Below are 15,904 nucleotides of genomic sequence, written 5' to 3'. Positions count from 1 at the left end.
ATGACATGTCATAAGAAAGGGGCTATAGGTAGAACTGACAATAAACATTTGTACTAGGATCAGTTTTACATCAACTCTCTACTATGCCTAATATTAATGTGCTTGTTTTCATGTTTTAAAACTCCAGTCTTAGGAAGCTGTGGTGCTTTCCTAGGAGGGGTTTAATGGTATCCCTTTACTTCTAATTTAAATTAAGCATTTTTTTTCAAATATGAGTATGAGCAACATACCTCAGTAATACGACTAGTTCCTCTGACTTTGCCAGCAGTCATAGATAACATTGCAACAGTTTTAGATCACATTCTATTCATTGAATATACTTCAAAACACCAACTGTACTCATCACTACTTTGAAATTATCCTAAAGGTATGTTGCTAGATCATTGTAGTTACACATGTTAGGAAAGAAAACATGTATTACTACCTCACAAATTAAATATATATATATGTGTATATATATATATATGTATATATGTATTTGTACATTTTATTTCAGTATAATTGTTTTAAATTTAAAATCCAATTTATTTATTTATTTTTTTTTTTTTTTTTTAATTTTATTTTCCCACTGTACAGCAAGGGGGTCAGGTTATCCTTACATGTATACATTGCAATTACAGTTTTTCCCCCACCATTTCTTCTGTTGCAACATGAGTATCTAGACATAGTTCTCAATGCTATTCAGCGGGATCTCCTTATAAATCTATTCTACGTTGTGACTGATAAGCCCAAGCTCCCGATCCCTCCCACTCCCTCCCCCTCCCATCAGGCAACCACAAGTCTCTTCTCCAAGTCCATGATTGATTTTCTTTTCTGAGGAGATGTTCATTTGTGCTGGATATTAGATTCCAGTTATAAGTGATGTCATATGGTATTTGTCTTTGTCTTTCTGGCTCATTTCACTCAGTATGAGATTCTCTAGTTCCATCCATGTTGCTGCAAATGGCATGATGTCATCCTTTTTTATGGCTGAGTAGTATTCCATCGTGTATATATACCACATCTTCCGAATCCAATCCTCTGTCGATGGACATTTGGATTGTTTCCATGTCCTGGCTATTGTGAATAGTGCTGCAATGAACATGCGGGTGCACGTGTCTCTTTTAAGTAGAGCTTTGTCCGGATAGATGCCCAAGAGTGGGATTGCAGGGTCATATGGAAGTTCTATGTATAGATTTCTAAGGTATCTCCAAACTGTTCTCCATAGTGGCTGTACCAGTTTACATTCCCACCAGCAGTGCAGGAGGGTTCCCTTTTCTCCACAGCCCCTCCAGCACTTGTTATTTGTGGATTTATGAATGATGGCCATTCTGACTGGTGTGAGGTGGTATCTCATGGTAGTTTTGATTTGCATTTCTCTTATAATCAGCGATGTTGAGCATTTTTTCATGTGTTTGTTGGCCATCTGTATATCTTCTTTGGAGAAATGTCTATTCAGGTCTTTTGCCCATTTTTCCATTGATTGATTGGTTTTTTTGCTGTTGAGTTGTATAAGTTGCTTGTATATTCTAGAGATTAAGCCCTTGTCAGTTGCATCATTTGAAACTATTTTCTCCCATTCTGTAAGTTGTCTTTTTGTTTTCTTTTGGGTTTCCTTTGCTGTGCAAAAGCTTTTCAGTTTGATGAGGTCCCATGGGTTTATTTTTGCTCTAATTTCTATTGCTTTGGGAGACTGACCTGAGAAAATATTCATGATGTTGATGTCAGAGAGTGTTTTGCCTATGTTTTCTTCTAGGAGTTTGATGGTGTCCTGTCGTATATTTAAGTCTTTCAGCCATTTTGAGTTTATTTTTGTGCATGGTGTGAGGGTGTGTTCTAGTTTCATTGCTTTGCATGCAGCTGTCCAGGTTTCCCAGCAATGCTTGCTGAATAGAGTTTCCTTTTCCCATTTGATGTTCTTGCCTCCCTTGTCAAAGATTAATTGACCATAGGTGTCAGGGTTAATTTCCAGATTCTCTATTCTGTTCCATTGGTCTGTCTGTCTGTTTTGATACCAGTACCACACTGTTTTGATGACTGTGGCTTTGTAGTATTTCTTGAAGTCTGGGAGAGTTATGCCTCCTGCTTGGTTTTTGTTTCTCAGGATTGCTTTGGCGATTCTGGGTCTTTTGTTGTTCCATATAAATGTTTGGATTGTTTGTTCTAGTTCTGTGAAAAATGTCATGGGTAATTTGATAGGGATTGCATTGAATCTGTAGATTGCTTTGGGTAGGATGGCCATTTTCACAATATTGTAAAATCCAATTTATTTAACTTAAAGCTTTTACAAAAAATTATTGATAAAAATACTTAAGTTTCTCTAGATGCCAAACAGGTTTGTGGCATCAAAAAGCAGAAAATTCCTGCTGTAGAAATACAGGAGTGCAATAATTGCTGAATTTTCTAAAAGCATCCGCTTACTTGTAGATGGTTTTTTCTAAGATCTGCCTTTAGCCAATACATTTAAAAATTAAATAAATATAAATGTTTAGATAGATAATGTATATGTTTATTAAATATGTACAATAATAAATAAATGAAATCAATCATGTTTATGTATACATATATATTCATATATACTCATTAAGGAAAATACAGTGTGTATGATATTATTTTCATCATTCATAAAGACATGGTTAAAAATTTGAACACTTAAAAATCTCATATTAAGTGTACACATAGCCATTTCAAAAGCATTTAATCTTAAGACTAAAGTATATTACAAGAAGCTCAAACACTATTCTTTACACAGGCTACTCAGAAAGAGATCGAGAAACAGAAGTTTCACCTAAAGAGCATCTCAGAGATAGGAGAGGCCTTGAAAATGGTTTTGGGCAAGAAGGAGACCTTGGTGGAAGATAAACTGAGTCTTCTGAATAGTAACTGGATCGCGGTCACTTCTCGAGCAGAAGAGTGGTTAAACCTTTTGTTGGTAAGAGAAGAGACTTAAAGATTTTCACATTATCATACTCCATCATAAGCGACTAGACATAGTTCCCAGTGCTACACAGCAGGATGTCATTGCTTATCCATTCCAAAGGCAATAGTCCACATCTATTAACCCCAAGCTCCCAATCCATCCCACTCCCTCCCCCTCCCCCTCCCCCTCCCCCTTCCCCTTGGCAACCATAATGTAAAAAAAAAGAATGTATGCATGTATGTGTAACTGGCCCACCATGCTATATAGTAGAAAATTGACAGAACACTGTAAACCAGCTATAATGGAAAAAAATAAAAATCATTATATAAAAAAATTTTTTTCAACCTGTCTAAGAAAGAAATTATATAAGCTTTCAATAATAATATTTGTATGTTTGCAAATTCCTCAACTCCAGGTAAATTTCCATATCTATATCTATATTGTAATCTATTTTTCCATGTTTATACTATATTCTATATGGAGACTGCACATAAAAATAATTTGAATGATACTATGTTTTTGTCTTTTAAAAATGTAGAAAGTAGGACAAATATTTTAAAATATTATTTAACCAATGATATGTCATGCTATGTCTCTGTGAAATTAAGGAGTATCAGAAACACATGGAAAACTTTGATCAGAATGTGGATCACATCACAAAGTGGATCATTCAGGCTGATACACTTTTGGATGAATCTGAGAAAAAGAAACCACAGCAAAAAGAAGACGTGCTTAAGGTAGCAAATAAGCTATTATGAAAAGTAATTTTCAAACTGCACAACAGATAAATCAATCATCTTTGTCCTAAAAGATACCAAGGACTTCTTAGTAAGAGTGAAAAAAATTCATTTCTTCCTTCCCCCCTTCCTCCTCCATTCCCTTTCTCCTTTCTCCCTTTATTCCTTCTTTCCTTCCCTCCCTCCTTCCATAATTCAAATGGGAATTAATGACATTGAAGAGCTCTATAATCTGCATATCTGTCCATAAGCCCCTTCAGATAATTATATGAAACTTAAAATCCTATGAGAAAAGGATTCCTGGATTTATTTTGGTGTTATGTAGCAAATCCATGCCCATTTTAATAATAGCACTAGGTTCTTGTATCCACCACAAAGATTAGTTTCCCAGGATCATTCATAACTCATCTGAGTAAACATCTGAAGTCCAATCCTATGAACATTTATCCTATGCAATGTATAAAGCTTAGTAATTAGTAACAATTCTGATCTTTATAAAACTGAATTTTTTCATTTTTAGCTATAAAAAGTAAATATGGCTTTGTGTTCTCTCTTTTTGTATTGAAACCAATTATTTAGACACCCTGAGCTGTCTTTCTTAAAGGCAACTTAGTCTTTACTTTTTAAAAAAAGTGGTTCCTGTAAAAGGATTTAAGATGTATAAAGTGCAAATATATCTTACTGATGGAATTTGATGATGTCATTTTCAATTAATTAGGAAGAATTACATTTGAACAAATCTCATATAAGTAAAACAATTCCTTACTTTGTTTTGCTGAAATTTTCAATAATTTTATTTGATTATTGGGTTATTGTTTTAAAAGTACTCAAAAATTTTAGTTTCTGTCTATACAATTCACTTGTTTATTTTTTTATAAAATTGATATTTTCTGAGAATTCCAATTCCTTCTTAATGGAAAACTGTAGATGTATTTCAGACTGTCCCCAAAACATATTACCCTATTTTCTGTAGCTTATTTTAATCTTCCTTGTCCCTAGATGTTTGGTTCAGGAATGTCATTACAGTGCATTCTTTCAGGGTCTTTGGAATAATAAGAACTGAGTTATTTCACTTATAGCCTCTCCAGCCTTGCTCGATCCCTCTGATTGTAGCACAGACTCTCTGTCTTTTATAAAAATACATTTTTTTTCTCATGACAATTGATATGAGAAATAAAGAGAACTCATAAGTACTAGGAAGGAATTGAAAATTTTTCTTCAGCTACTGTCCTTCTTGAGCACCCATTAAGGTTGTTCCATAGCTTTGAAATTCAAAAATGATAAAGCTTAATATAAAATATCATGATTGTTGCCGGCAGCATAGAAAAGTCAGGAAAACATCCTTTGTCCTTCCTCAGACTAAATATATACTTTAAATGAACATAGATAAAACTTAAGCAAGAACAGTGACCTATTTTCTTGAGATCTCACACGTTCTCACTCTTCTCCTATTTTATGGATGTTGGCTGTTTTCCTCACTTGGTTTTCTCTGCATGTTCTTTCTTTTCTCTTCTTTCCCTTTCTCTTTCTCACCCTCTCCTCTCTCCCTTTTGCTTTCTCACTCTTTCGCTCTCTTTCAACTTCCATTTAATTACTAACTTCAAGCCCTGTCTCTTGCTCACGGAATATAGCGTTTAAAGGCTGAAATGAATGACATGCGCCCAAAAGTGGATTCCACACGTGACCAAGCAGCAAACTTGATGGCAAACCGTGGTGACCACTGCAGAAAAGTAATAGAGCCCAAAATCTCAGAGCTCAACCATCGATTTGCAGCCATTTCTCACAGAATTAAGACTGGAAAGGTAGGAAGATCTGCTCCAAGGTGGAAACTAGTGATAAATGATCTCTTGCGAAGGTTGCGCAGTACTCTGACGGGGGCAAACAACCCCCACAGCAAGGTTTTCAAAAGGAAAATGAAGGCCAAAATATATTTAAGGAAATTTTACCACTGAATCTCGTGGGAGATCCATCTCTCTCCCTTTTCCTTCCCTACCCCTTGTCTTCCTCTCTCTTTGTCTTTTTTTTCTTTTTTTTATGGCACAGCTATTCTAGAACTGCATTCTTCATTGGTTTACATATGTACTTTCAGGGGAACCTACAGCAGAGTAACAAATAGCATGCTGCAGGCCAACAACAACAAAGCACAAAAGGCATACATCTAAAGAAAGCACTGCTGACATATTTTGCCAAAGATAATATTGCTTATGTGTAATATGGATGAAATATCTGAAATGAGGCCTTGTAATCTCCTGCATGATCTGGGGTTTTTGTACATCTTTACTGGTTGTGCACATGTGTGTATGGGTGTGTATTTTACTTGCACTTGCTAGTTGCCGGTACTTACTGTGATAAAATCCATTAGGTTATTATGACATGCAAGCCATGAAAGAAAATTATTTCAAAGCTTATATATCCTAATTTTTAAATTTTATATGTTTATTTATACTTGTTCTATTTATTGGCAAACCATGGTATGTAGAACTTTAGCATGATAGCCTTTTATATTTGTATAATGTTTAATGAAGACAGACAGGTAGCTTGCAAAAACATATAAATATAGTATTATCTAATTCAAACTCTTGACGAGCATGTCCAGATGCAGAGATTACTTCCTAAATTTATAAAATATAGTGTGACACATTTTTCAATATATATGGTATGCTTTAAAAATATAAAAATGTATGTAAAAGAAATATATGTATATATAAAATAATTACTAGAAATAATCTTAAGAAAAACACTATTGAAATATTTGTGAGCAAGTGTGATGTGTTATGTCAGGTAAGTTTTGATTCATGGTAAAATAGAAGAATACATATGAAAAATCATTTTGATAATTAATGGACACCCAATAGTAGCATGATTTACAATTGCTACATGTTCTAAGGCATTACATTGTTATCACTGCTATGTATATTAGTACATATTTAAAGGAACTCCTAAAATATGTGGAAATATGTATTTTTAATACTTTATGCATGTGAAACCTAGTTACTCTTCAAAACTCACCTTCCCAAAGCAAAAAGTCATTAGCTTACCTTAATTTGTTGCTTCTTCTTTGTAATAGTTAACTAATTAATTCTACTCCATATAATTGTTAAGTAAGTGATTCACACTTGAAAAATATTGGACAGGCTCTAAAATTTTATTTTAAGTTCAGAGTTGTTTTTTTGTAAGAACTTACTCTACTGTTTAAAGCAACAATCATGTTCACTTCTGGAGATATCATTTGATGTGTAATATCTAAACAACCAAAGGTTATTTCAGTCTTCTGAAAGATGAATGTTAATACTTCACTATTAAATTTTGTTTTCTTCCCATCTTACTTTTTAATAAATCGCTGAGCAATGGAATATTTAGGAGAAAACAAGGTATTCTTGATTTATTCACCAGTGTATTGAGATAAATTATGTCATAAGATTGTGACTTGTAAGTGTTGAAAATGAGCAGAAGTCATCCTGCTCCATAGAAGCTGACAAACACAGCATAGCTGTGAATTGTCATTCTATATTCTGTGCAAATGTATCAGTATACTTCCAGATACCATGTATCAAGTGAGCCACTTGATGTGTTTCTTTTATTGCCAATACTGAAGAAAAGCATAAAATATTTTAAATCAATATTTTCAACTATATATTAGTTTATGGCAATCACATTTTTATATTTCAAAGTATTCCTTTTTCTCTAAATTGTTAGAGATGACTAGACACAATAGTGACCCTATTTATGGGCTTTGAAGAGATAATTATGCTCTATCAACATGATGAAATAAAACAAGATGGAGATGAAGCATATCTGATATTTTACTTATATATTCATTGAATCAACTAATGCTATTGAGTGCCTATTTTTCTACTGGGTATGAGAACATACAAAGATGTAAAAGATACTTGGTAAAAAATACCTGTGTATAAACAGAAGTTTAAATACTTATTGCATTCATGTAAAATGCTTAATTTTGGTAAATCTTCATGTAGATATTCAGTTAATGATGAGGTGGTTGGTCCCAAAATTCACACAGTATGACAGGAATAACAGTGGACATAGAAGACTGTATTCTGAACTTTGTCAGCTTTAGGCAGAACATCTGATTTCTCTGCAATTCCATTTCAGTGTTTACAAGATATGGGGGTTAAACTAGATAAGTAGTTTTTAAAAGGAAAACTATCCCAACACCACAAGGAGTTATTACCAAACATATAAAATGGATAATAGCAGAATTACTGGATGTGGGAAATTCTGCCCCTTTACCTTTCTTCTTCCTATAATGAGGTTGAAGTGGTACAAGTTACATGCATAGAACATGGTGTAAAATTTATGGGGTAGATTAGTTAAAATCAAGACTAATTAGTTATAGTACTCACTGATAATTCTGGAATTTGATGGTCTAATGATCTTTTGTTGATTCGATGAGAAATTTAATGACTTGTACATGTGTTTGCTTATGGAGCAGGGTAATTCTGGCTGTGCTGGAATTCTGAGGGATAGCCTTTGATCTCAAAGTAAAGTTCCTATTATAGTAGAGCTTATGGAAGATATGATTTGGTTGGAATATTACCTTATTATTGTTGAGTTTATGGGTAGTTTTCTCTTAAGAGAAAAACTTGGAGAAAATCTATGGTGATAAACAAAAGTAGGTTGGGAGTCAATATGGATAAAACTCAGTTCAGGATCCTTTTGATGGTCAGTTAGAAAGGGCAATTGAATAGAACAAGGTTTTATCCTGAAAACTCATTGATAATGTCTGGATTCCCTGTTTGGTGAAGAATATGAGGGTTTTGTCTCCTGCAAGGATTGTTCATAACAAGAAATTCCAACATACAGAAATAAGTATATATTGGGTTCCTCTGTTTAGATTGGCTGAGAATTTGTCCATCAGATTCATTTCTCAGCAGTGGTAAGATTAACCATCAGTAAGGAGCAGTGTGGTGAGAGGAAAAAAGTTCTCAACTTCAAGCCACAATACTTTGAGTGTGAGTTTAGATTTGACCCTTTACCTCACAGAACCTTATTTCCATCCAGAAAGGTAGTAAGGTGTTGCCCATCTTGTCTTAAGTAGCCTTTAGATTGTAGTAAAGATCAAATGACCTAAGATATGTAAAACATATATTTTAAAAATGTATATAATTTATATAAAATGGTTAAATCTTAATATCAGTAATTATTTCCATCATTATGTATATCAGATTTGAATGACCAGATTTGAGGATTGAGACAGAAATTAATGGGAAAAAGAAATGGAGGAGTAGCTGATTTCCATTTCTGGCCTCTGCTGAAATGTGTCTTTGTTATTGCCATTGCAAAGGATGGTCTTACAGATTATCAAGTTAAGCATTTTGAGAACTAGAAAGTTCTGCTTTTCCCAAATAGGGCCTATAAAATACATGAAATGCTATCTCTTCCCATTTCATTTAGGTTAATCAGTAGTATCATATAGCTTTGAGAAAGCTTAATCTCTCCTAACAAATATAAAGTCAGTTTGAGAAAGTGAAAGTTTTGGTGGGGAAAATCAGAGTTATGAAAATAAATCAGCCATAATTTCAGAACCCTGAGTAAACTTCATGGAATTATTATGGAAAGACGCCATGTCTCAACACTTTCTGCTTTAGAGTATCTTAACATGATGGCATAGCATGGTTGTGGTTGGGAGAATACTATTAGCAAAAGAAAGTGACAAGAGATGGAAGCATAGAAAGGGAACTAGGAAGGTAAAAATAAACAGGCTACTTAGTCCTGTTGCTTATGGCATCTTTGCCCTTCTCCATCTTCTGAAAAGCCAAGTTGAGGAGTAGAGTCAGCAATTTGGGATAGATGACTCTTGAGATAGGTCTTAAAGAATTAATGAAGGAAGAGTTGGAGAAAGGGAGAAATATGAATGAGTACTTATCAACCTTGTACTTTCAGGTCACAATGTTTGGTACTGTGTGTACCTAAATCACTAGATAAAATGTGATGGATTCAAGGAGCTTATTGTTTAATAGTGGAGCAAGATATATTCATGGATACTGGTCTGAGAATGACTGTATGCTGAATAATTTAGCAGACACTCTATCAACCTAGACGAGGTATCAATTCAGAATAAACCTCTGAAAAACTTCAAGAGTGTACAGTTTGTTTAATAGAGAGTGAGTTCAGTTCGCTTAGGGAATATTGAGCAAGGAACATGAAGCTTTGTGTGGATGATAAGACTGAAAAGGATGATGAGACAGAGTGTGGGGAAAGGTCATGACAACCAGACTAAAATTTATTCTTAATTTAATATGCAGTGAGGAGTTCTTGATGGATTTTCTTTTCATGCACTGTTGAAGGATTAGCCCTACAGTGGTTATGGAGAGAATTCACCTGAATAATGACAGGAAGTCAGGAAACTAATTAAGAAACCATGAAAACAATCTAGATGCAAGTAGCTCAAATAAAGGGTTATCTGTAGGAGTGGAAAGGAAGTTAAAGTCCAGAGCAATGACTCCTTAACCTTTGTTTACTTGGAGGAATTGTTGAAACACATATTGTTGACTCCCACCCATGCCTGAAGACTAAGACTCACTAGGCCTTGGGTAAGGCCTGATAATTTGCATGACTAACAGGTTTTCAGGTGATTTTGATGCTAATGATCTAGAGATCATACTGAGAACCACTAGTCTAGAGACACTGACAACTAGCATAGAGCTAAATTATTATATACAAGGGCCAAGAAGATGATGAACTGAAAAATAACTCAGGATTCAATGCCAATTGAGTATGAAAGGCTGCCTGTGTATCTCAAGAATAAAATTTGCATCAAGATATATTTGTCACATTGTAATACTTAGTTTTAAAAGCATGTTGAATAAACAGACTATCCAGCTATATCCTATTGATATAGAATTATTTTGTAACAAAATATTACAAAATTTATAGACATAATTTGCTTAGATTGTGTTCTCCTTTAGAAGCTCAGAAATATTTCACTTTTCTCTGGACCTAAAATGTTACATTGGCTGTACAGATGGTACTAACCAAAAGAAACATGAACTTGTTTTCTACATATTCAGTTCTTTATTAAAATTTATTTGCTATTGAGTATTATATACCATATGTTCCTTAATTTTGATATGGGCCTTAAAATTGCTTTTGAAATCTATGTAGCAGTATATATACATATATATATATACATATATATACACACACACACATATATATAACATGAAATTTGAACAGTCTTCCATCATATATGTAAATATTCTCATTTTATTGCTGTAATAATTATAAAGTGTCAAGATTTTGGTCTCCATTCAGTGTTACTAGGTGCAAAAGTATTCATTCTTTAGCTCAGACCTTTGAATTAGAGTTCTTTGGATTATGTATGTGTGTATATATATATATATGGCTATGAGAGAACCAGTGAGTTTTTGTTTTAATTTAGAATATATCAGGAACAAAAACACACAGTTAGGTCTAATTTAAACTTTAATCTTAGTGGCTTTTTTTAATTTTCATTTTTTTGTCTTTTTTGCCTTTTCAAGGGCCGCTCCTGTGGCATATGGAGGTTCCCAGGCTAGGGGTTGAATCAAAGCTGTAACCACCGGCCTATGCCAGAGCCACAGCAACACAGGATCCAAGCCGCGTCTGCGACCTACACCACAGCTCAGGGCAACGCCAGATCCTTAACCCACTGAGCAAGGCCAGGGATCAAACCCGCAACCTCATGGTTCCTAGTCAGATTCGTTAACCACTGCTCCATGATGGGAACTCCAGATAGTGGCTTTATATGTGAAAAGCAATGTATAAATAATTTAAGGATATTGTGGCTCTCCTAAACATCAATGGGATATAAGTAATCCATTTTATGAATGTGACCTTTGATGTCACAGTATGATTTATTGCATCTGAGAATTTTAATTGAAACCTAATTTTCAGTAATCTGCTTTGTCAATATACATATACTGAAAAATTTCCCTTCTGTAGCCTATTTCTAATTTAACACTTTCTCTAGCAGAAGAGAGCATATTCTGTTAAATGATACTGTTATACTTGTTATATAAAGATATTTTTTGTAAAATTTTCTGCAGTTAAATTATTTTAAAAAGGCATAGATGTAAACTTAGGTAAAGTTCTATAGGCACTGCATAATTTGTAGGTATTACATATGTGATAATCACAGCTAAAATCCTCAAGTAATAGTAACAAATTAATACCCAAACTTTGTGTTACTCTACCTGCTAATTTCATTTCACTAAAATAAGTAGGAAGATAATCTAGCAACAGAATTTCTATATTAACAATATTTTTTTCATGTTTATAATTTTCTACCCCTATAATTGTTCTGTTGGAACTTGGATAATACATTCCTTTTGTAATAATTTAAAATGTCTTTAAAGTAGATATTAATTGAGTTTGGGGAGCAGTACCATTTACTAGAACTAACTGGGTCTTATTAGCATGACATTTAAAATGATTAAAGCTATTTGGTAATTTCTGATTGTGATCCTTTAAAAAGGAAAATGACTCCTCTAATCAATCAACAGATGTAAAAGTAATCATTCTTTGGACCAGAGATGTTCAGATATTTATATATATGGGGCTCTGAGAGAGGCAGTGAATTGCCCAATTTCTCTCAGTTAGGTAGCTTGGTTAGAAATCATTATGTCCTAATTCATGGTTTTGTCCACTTCATCATGCTGACTCTCTGTAGACATTATTACCTCTAGTTATATCATCAGTTATTTATTGCTGGTTTATTGTATGTTAAGATAAATATGTCTAATTTCACTTAAAGCAGAATGATTTAAGTATACTTCTTTGTATTAAAAATAAAAATAACTAAACAAAAAACCAAAAAAAAATGAGAGAAGAATAAAGGAAGGAGAAAGGAAGAAAGAAAAAATTGAAGTCTCTCCAAAGTATAATATTTTAAGTAATCTGTCTTCCCTATATAGTTTACACTTAAATCCTTTCTTCTTCTATTTCAGTTGCTACTGCTAAATTCATCTAATCATGAGGTAGAAAAATACTCTGTTATTCTCAATAAAATGTAGAAAGTGGGGTGATTCTTAAACCACCAATATGTATTAACCAATTAGTGTATTTTGTATCTAATTCTGAAAAGTGTGACTATGAAATTAATCTCATCAGTTGGAAAAAGACAGAGATATCTCTTAATTAGCCTTACAAATTTGGAAAGTTACCACAATTTCACATTTTTATCCTCACAGCATCAAAGATAAAGCAATATCTTACCTAATATCAAAGAAGGCAGTCAATGAAACATCACTTATCCAAGTCACTTTGTTTTATTTTTAAAATATTATTTCTTATGTTTCCTGGAGCTTGCTGTTATGAATTGAAAATGACTGACTAAATCTATAAACTACCTTATCTGATTATCTTTGTTTTAGGTATATCTTTATACTTATTTCTCTTTTTAAGTTTTCTTTCTTCTCCAGATATTTTGATTTGAAATAACTCTTCATGTCATATCAGCAATTTATCTTTTCTGTATTATAGGATGTCCTTGAAACTTTATTCATTTTGGTTTCCATGAATTATTCTAAATTTATTTTTTCTTTACCAATAATTTAATGATTAATACATTTTCAAAGCTGCAGAATGGAAAGAGGAGACTGATTTGAAGCAATTATAAACCAATCCGTAGCATTTGGATTATTAATTCTGAATTTAGATTTTAGTATGATTTGAATGTAGTGGCCATTTATCATGATTGCTGAGATCACATAGTCCATATTAACAAATACTTACTTTGCTCTCTGTGTTAACACAGTCATTACTATGTTAGTGTATCAATGCACGTTGGAAATAATATTTAACAAAAAGAAAGGTTACATTTTAAAATGATAAAGTGTATCTGAGTAATTTTGAATGCTTCCAATTAATCATGGATCAATTTGTAATTGATTTTGCTTTTTTCAGTCTGTTGTTTGTTAATTTGTTATATAAGTCACTTTAATGCTAAAACTTTAACAAAGCCTTAAATTTCATTAATCTTAAATCATACAGCAAAGCATAATTAATAGCTGTTAAGTAATCTGAAACCACATTAAAAAATCAAGGAAAACAAAGTGTTGTCCTCAGTTTCTCTGTCTCTTCTTTGTGTCTGTTTATCTATCTGTTTGAGTATTAAACTTCCCTGTATTTTACTTTATTTGTATTTTGTGTGACAACACAGTCATGCTAAAGTTCTTAAGATGAAAAGGTAAGTAAAAAATTAAATTGTACAAAACCTATGCCTGGTTTATACTTCCTCCTGTGATATAACTTTTGTTTGATTATTTTCTGTGTATTCTAAAACCTATCTTTGGTGCACTGTCTAACATTGTGTGATTTAATTGTGATTCTGGTTCTTCTTTGGTCATATACTTGCTTTAAAGTCAAAAGAAGTAATGTATACACAAATTATGATGGTTGATTTACCATTGATTTCAGTCTCTTCAAATAACTTATCATAATTCTGAACCAAAAAGGCAGGCAATTATATTTGATGTGGCTTAAACTTTGGTGACTTAAGAGTGAGCTATTAAATTATGGATGTTTGCTTACTATGCATTTCTTTTATAAAATTTCATACGAATTCAAAAGACAATGAAGACCAAAGAATGACATGTACAACTTTTATTGGTCAGAAAAGTCATGACCTAATGGTGAACCAGGGAAAGTAATTAAATGTTCCCACCTCCTTGAATAATATTGATAACATGGATGTCAAATGTCTGGTCTGATCCTGCCAATAGTGTAATCTAAATAACTGAATTGAATATAGTTATTTTGGTTATAAAATTAGTTACTGGTTAATTTTATTAATCTACTGGATGTCCTAAAATTAGTAATTGATATAATAAGTACATTTTCTGTTTTTAAAAATGAGTTACATTTGCTGTAGAAAATACAGAGTAACATAAGTTATATTCCCAACTTCAGGGGAAAAAAATCCACTGGGGAGCCAGAACATAAACCCTTCAAAGTCTAATATTACATTCAAATATGTAAAAGATACTGAAACACACAACCTAATATTATAAATAAATCAGGAATAGAGACTCTTATTTAACATCTCAAACATATTCCCATAATTTTCCTATCCCCAAAGGACTTCCTGAAAATTCCCCTCTGAAAACACATCTGAATATAAGCGAATGTGATGGATAAGAATTAATCTAAATCTACTAAGATGTACTATATAAAACACTAGCATTTTAACTACTCTTAGACATTACTCCTGTGATACATTCCATACTAATAATGAACTATTGATTCTTTTCAATGTTGTGGTTATAATAGTTGCTATTGATCTCCACTGTCCAATAAGGTAGCCATGAACTACATATGGCTCTTGATCATTTGCAAGGTGGCTACTCCAGATTAAGAGGTGCTGAAAATATAAAGTACACAGTGGGTTTTGAAGTCTTCATGTGAAAAAGTGAAAGTAAAATATCTTAATAAGTTTATATTGTTATAAGTTTATATAATAATATTTTGGACATACTGTGTAATTAAATCCATCTGTTTCTTTTTACTTTTTAATATGGCAACTAGAACATTTAGAATTATATATATGACTTGCATAATATTTCTCTACAGCTTCATTGCTACAATAAACAAAGCCCTTTGAATTTAGAGGAGAGAATTTACTGTAAACTGATAAAATTGTAGGGAAGTATTTATATGAAAAGTGTGTTATTTCTAACATATACCCTGATGCATCATTAGACTACCTCTGCTTATGTATTTTCAGCAATGAGAAACTCACTACTTGAAAATTAGTGTTTTAGAAAGGAAAAAAATGCAACACTAATTAGTTGTTCCTGTATTAAACTAAAATCCAGGCTGCAAGTAATTTCTACCTATTGATCCTAGTTATTCACTTTGTAACCACACAGAATAATTAAAATTCTTAACCTGAATAGTGGTCTTTTTTAACAAATGTGGAGTAGTCTTTCATCAGGAAATATGGACCCTACATATACTACTAATGAAATCTAAGCTTGCATTATCTTACTTGAATACTTAATCATTTTGTACAACTATTTCCTAAAATATACTCATATGTGCTTATATTATTTTTGTATCTTCATGTATTATGTTGTTGCTAGTATTGGGCCAGCAGTTAATATATACCATATATGAAGTGCTAACCAGTCCAATCTCTTCAATTTTATACAATAGAAATTCTGTTACTTAAATTTGATATCATTCAAGAGCTCCTTAAAATATTTATGCTGCTACCCTCTGATTATTTACACCTTCACTTAGCTTTCATGAAATGTTCATTTATGAG

At 32.6% G+C, this 15,904-nt stretch overlaps 1 protein-coding gene across 16 annotated transcripts in view; it reads left to right on the top strand.

Moving 5' to 3' along the window:
• The window catches only part of DMD (dystrophin), a 2,622,506-nt gene that overhangs the window by 1,315,634 nt on the left and 1,290,968 nt on the right, over positions 1 to 15,904 (top strand). For 14 of the 16 annotated variants that reach the window (XM_021079543.1, XM_021079550.1, XM_021079544.1 and 11 more), the window contains 3 exon segments: positions 2,732 to 2,911; positions 3,508 to 3,636; positions 5,268 to 5,438. In XM_021079543.1, coding sequence (XP_020935202.1) covers positions 2,732 to 2,911; positions 3,508 to 3,636; positions 5,268 to 5,438 — 480 coding nt within the window. 16 annotated transcript variants of the gene reach the window in all.

This window comes from Sus scrofa, chromosome X, assembly GCF_000003025.6.
Source record: "Sus scrofa isolate TJ Tabasco breed Duroc chromosome X, Sscrofa11.1, whole genome shotgun sequence".
NCBI classification, from domain to species: Eukaryota; Metazoa; Chordata; class Mammalia; order Artiodactyla; family Suidae; genus Sus; species Sus scrofa.
This window is presented reverse-complemented; position numbering and strand designations above follow the sequence as displayed.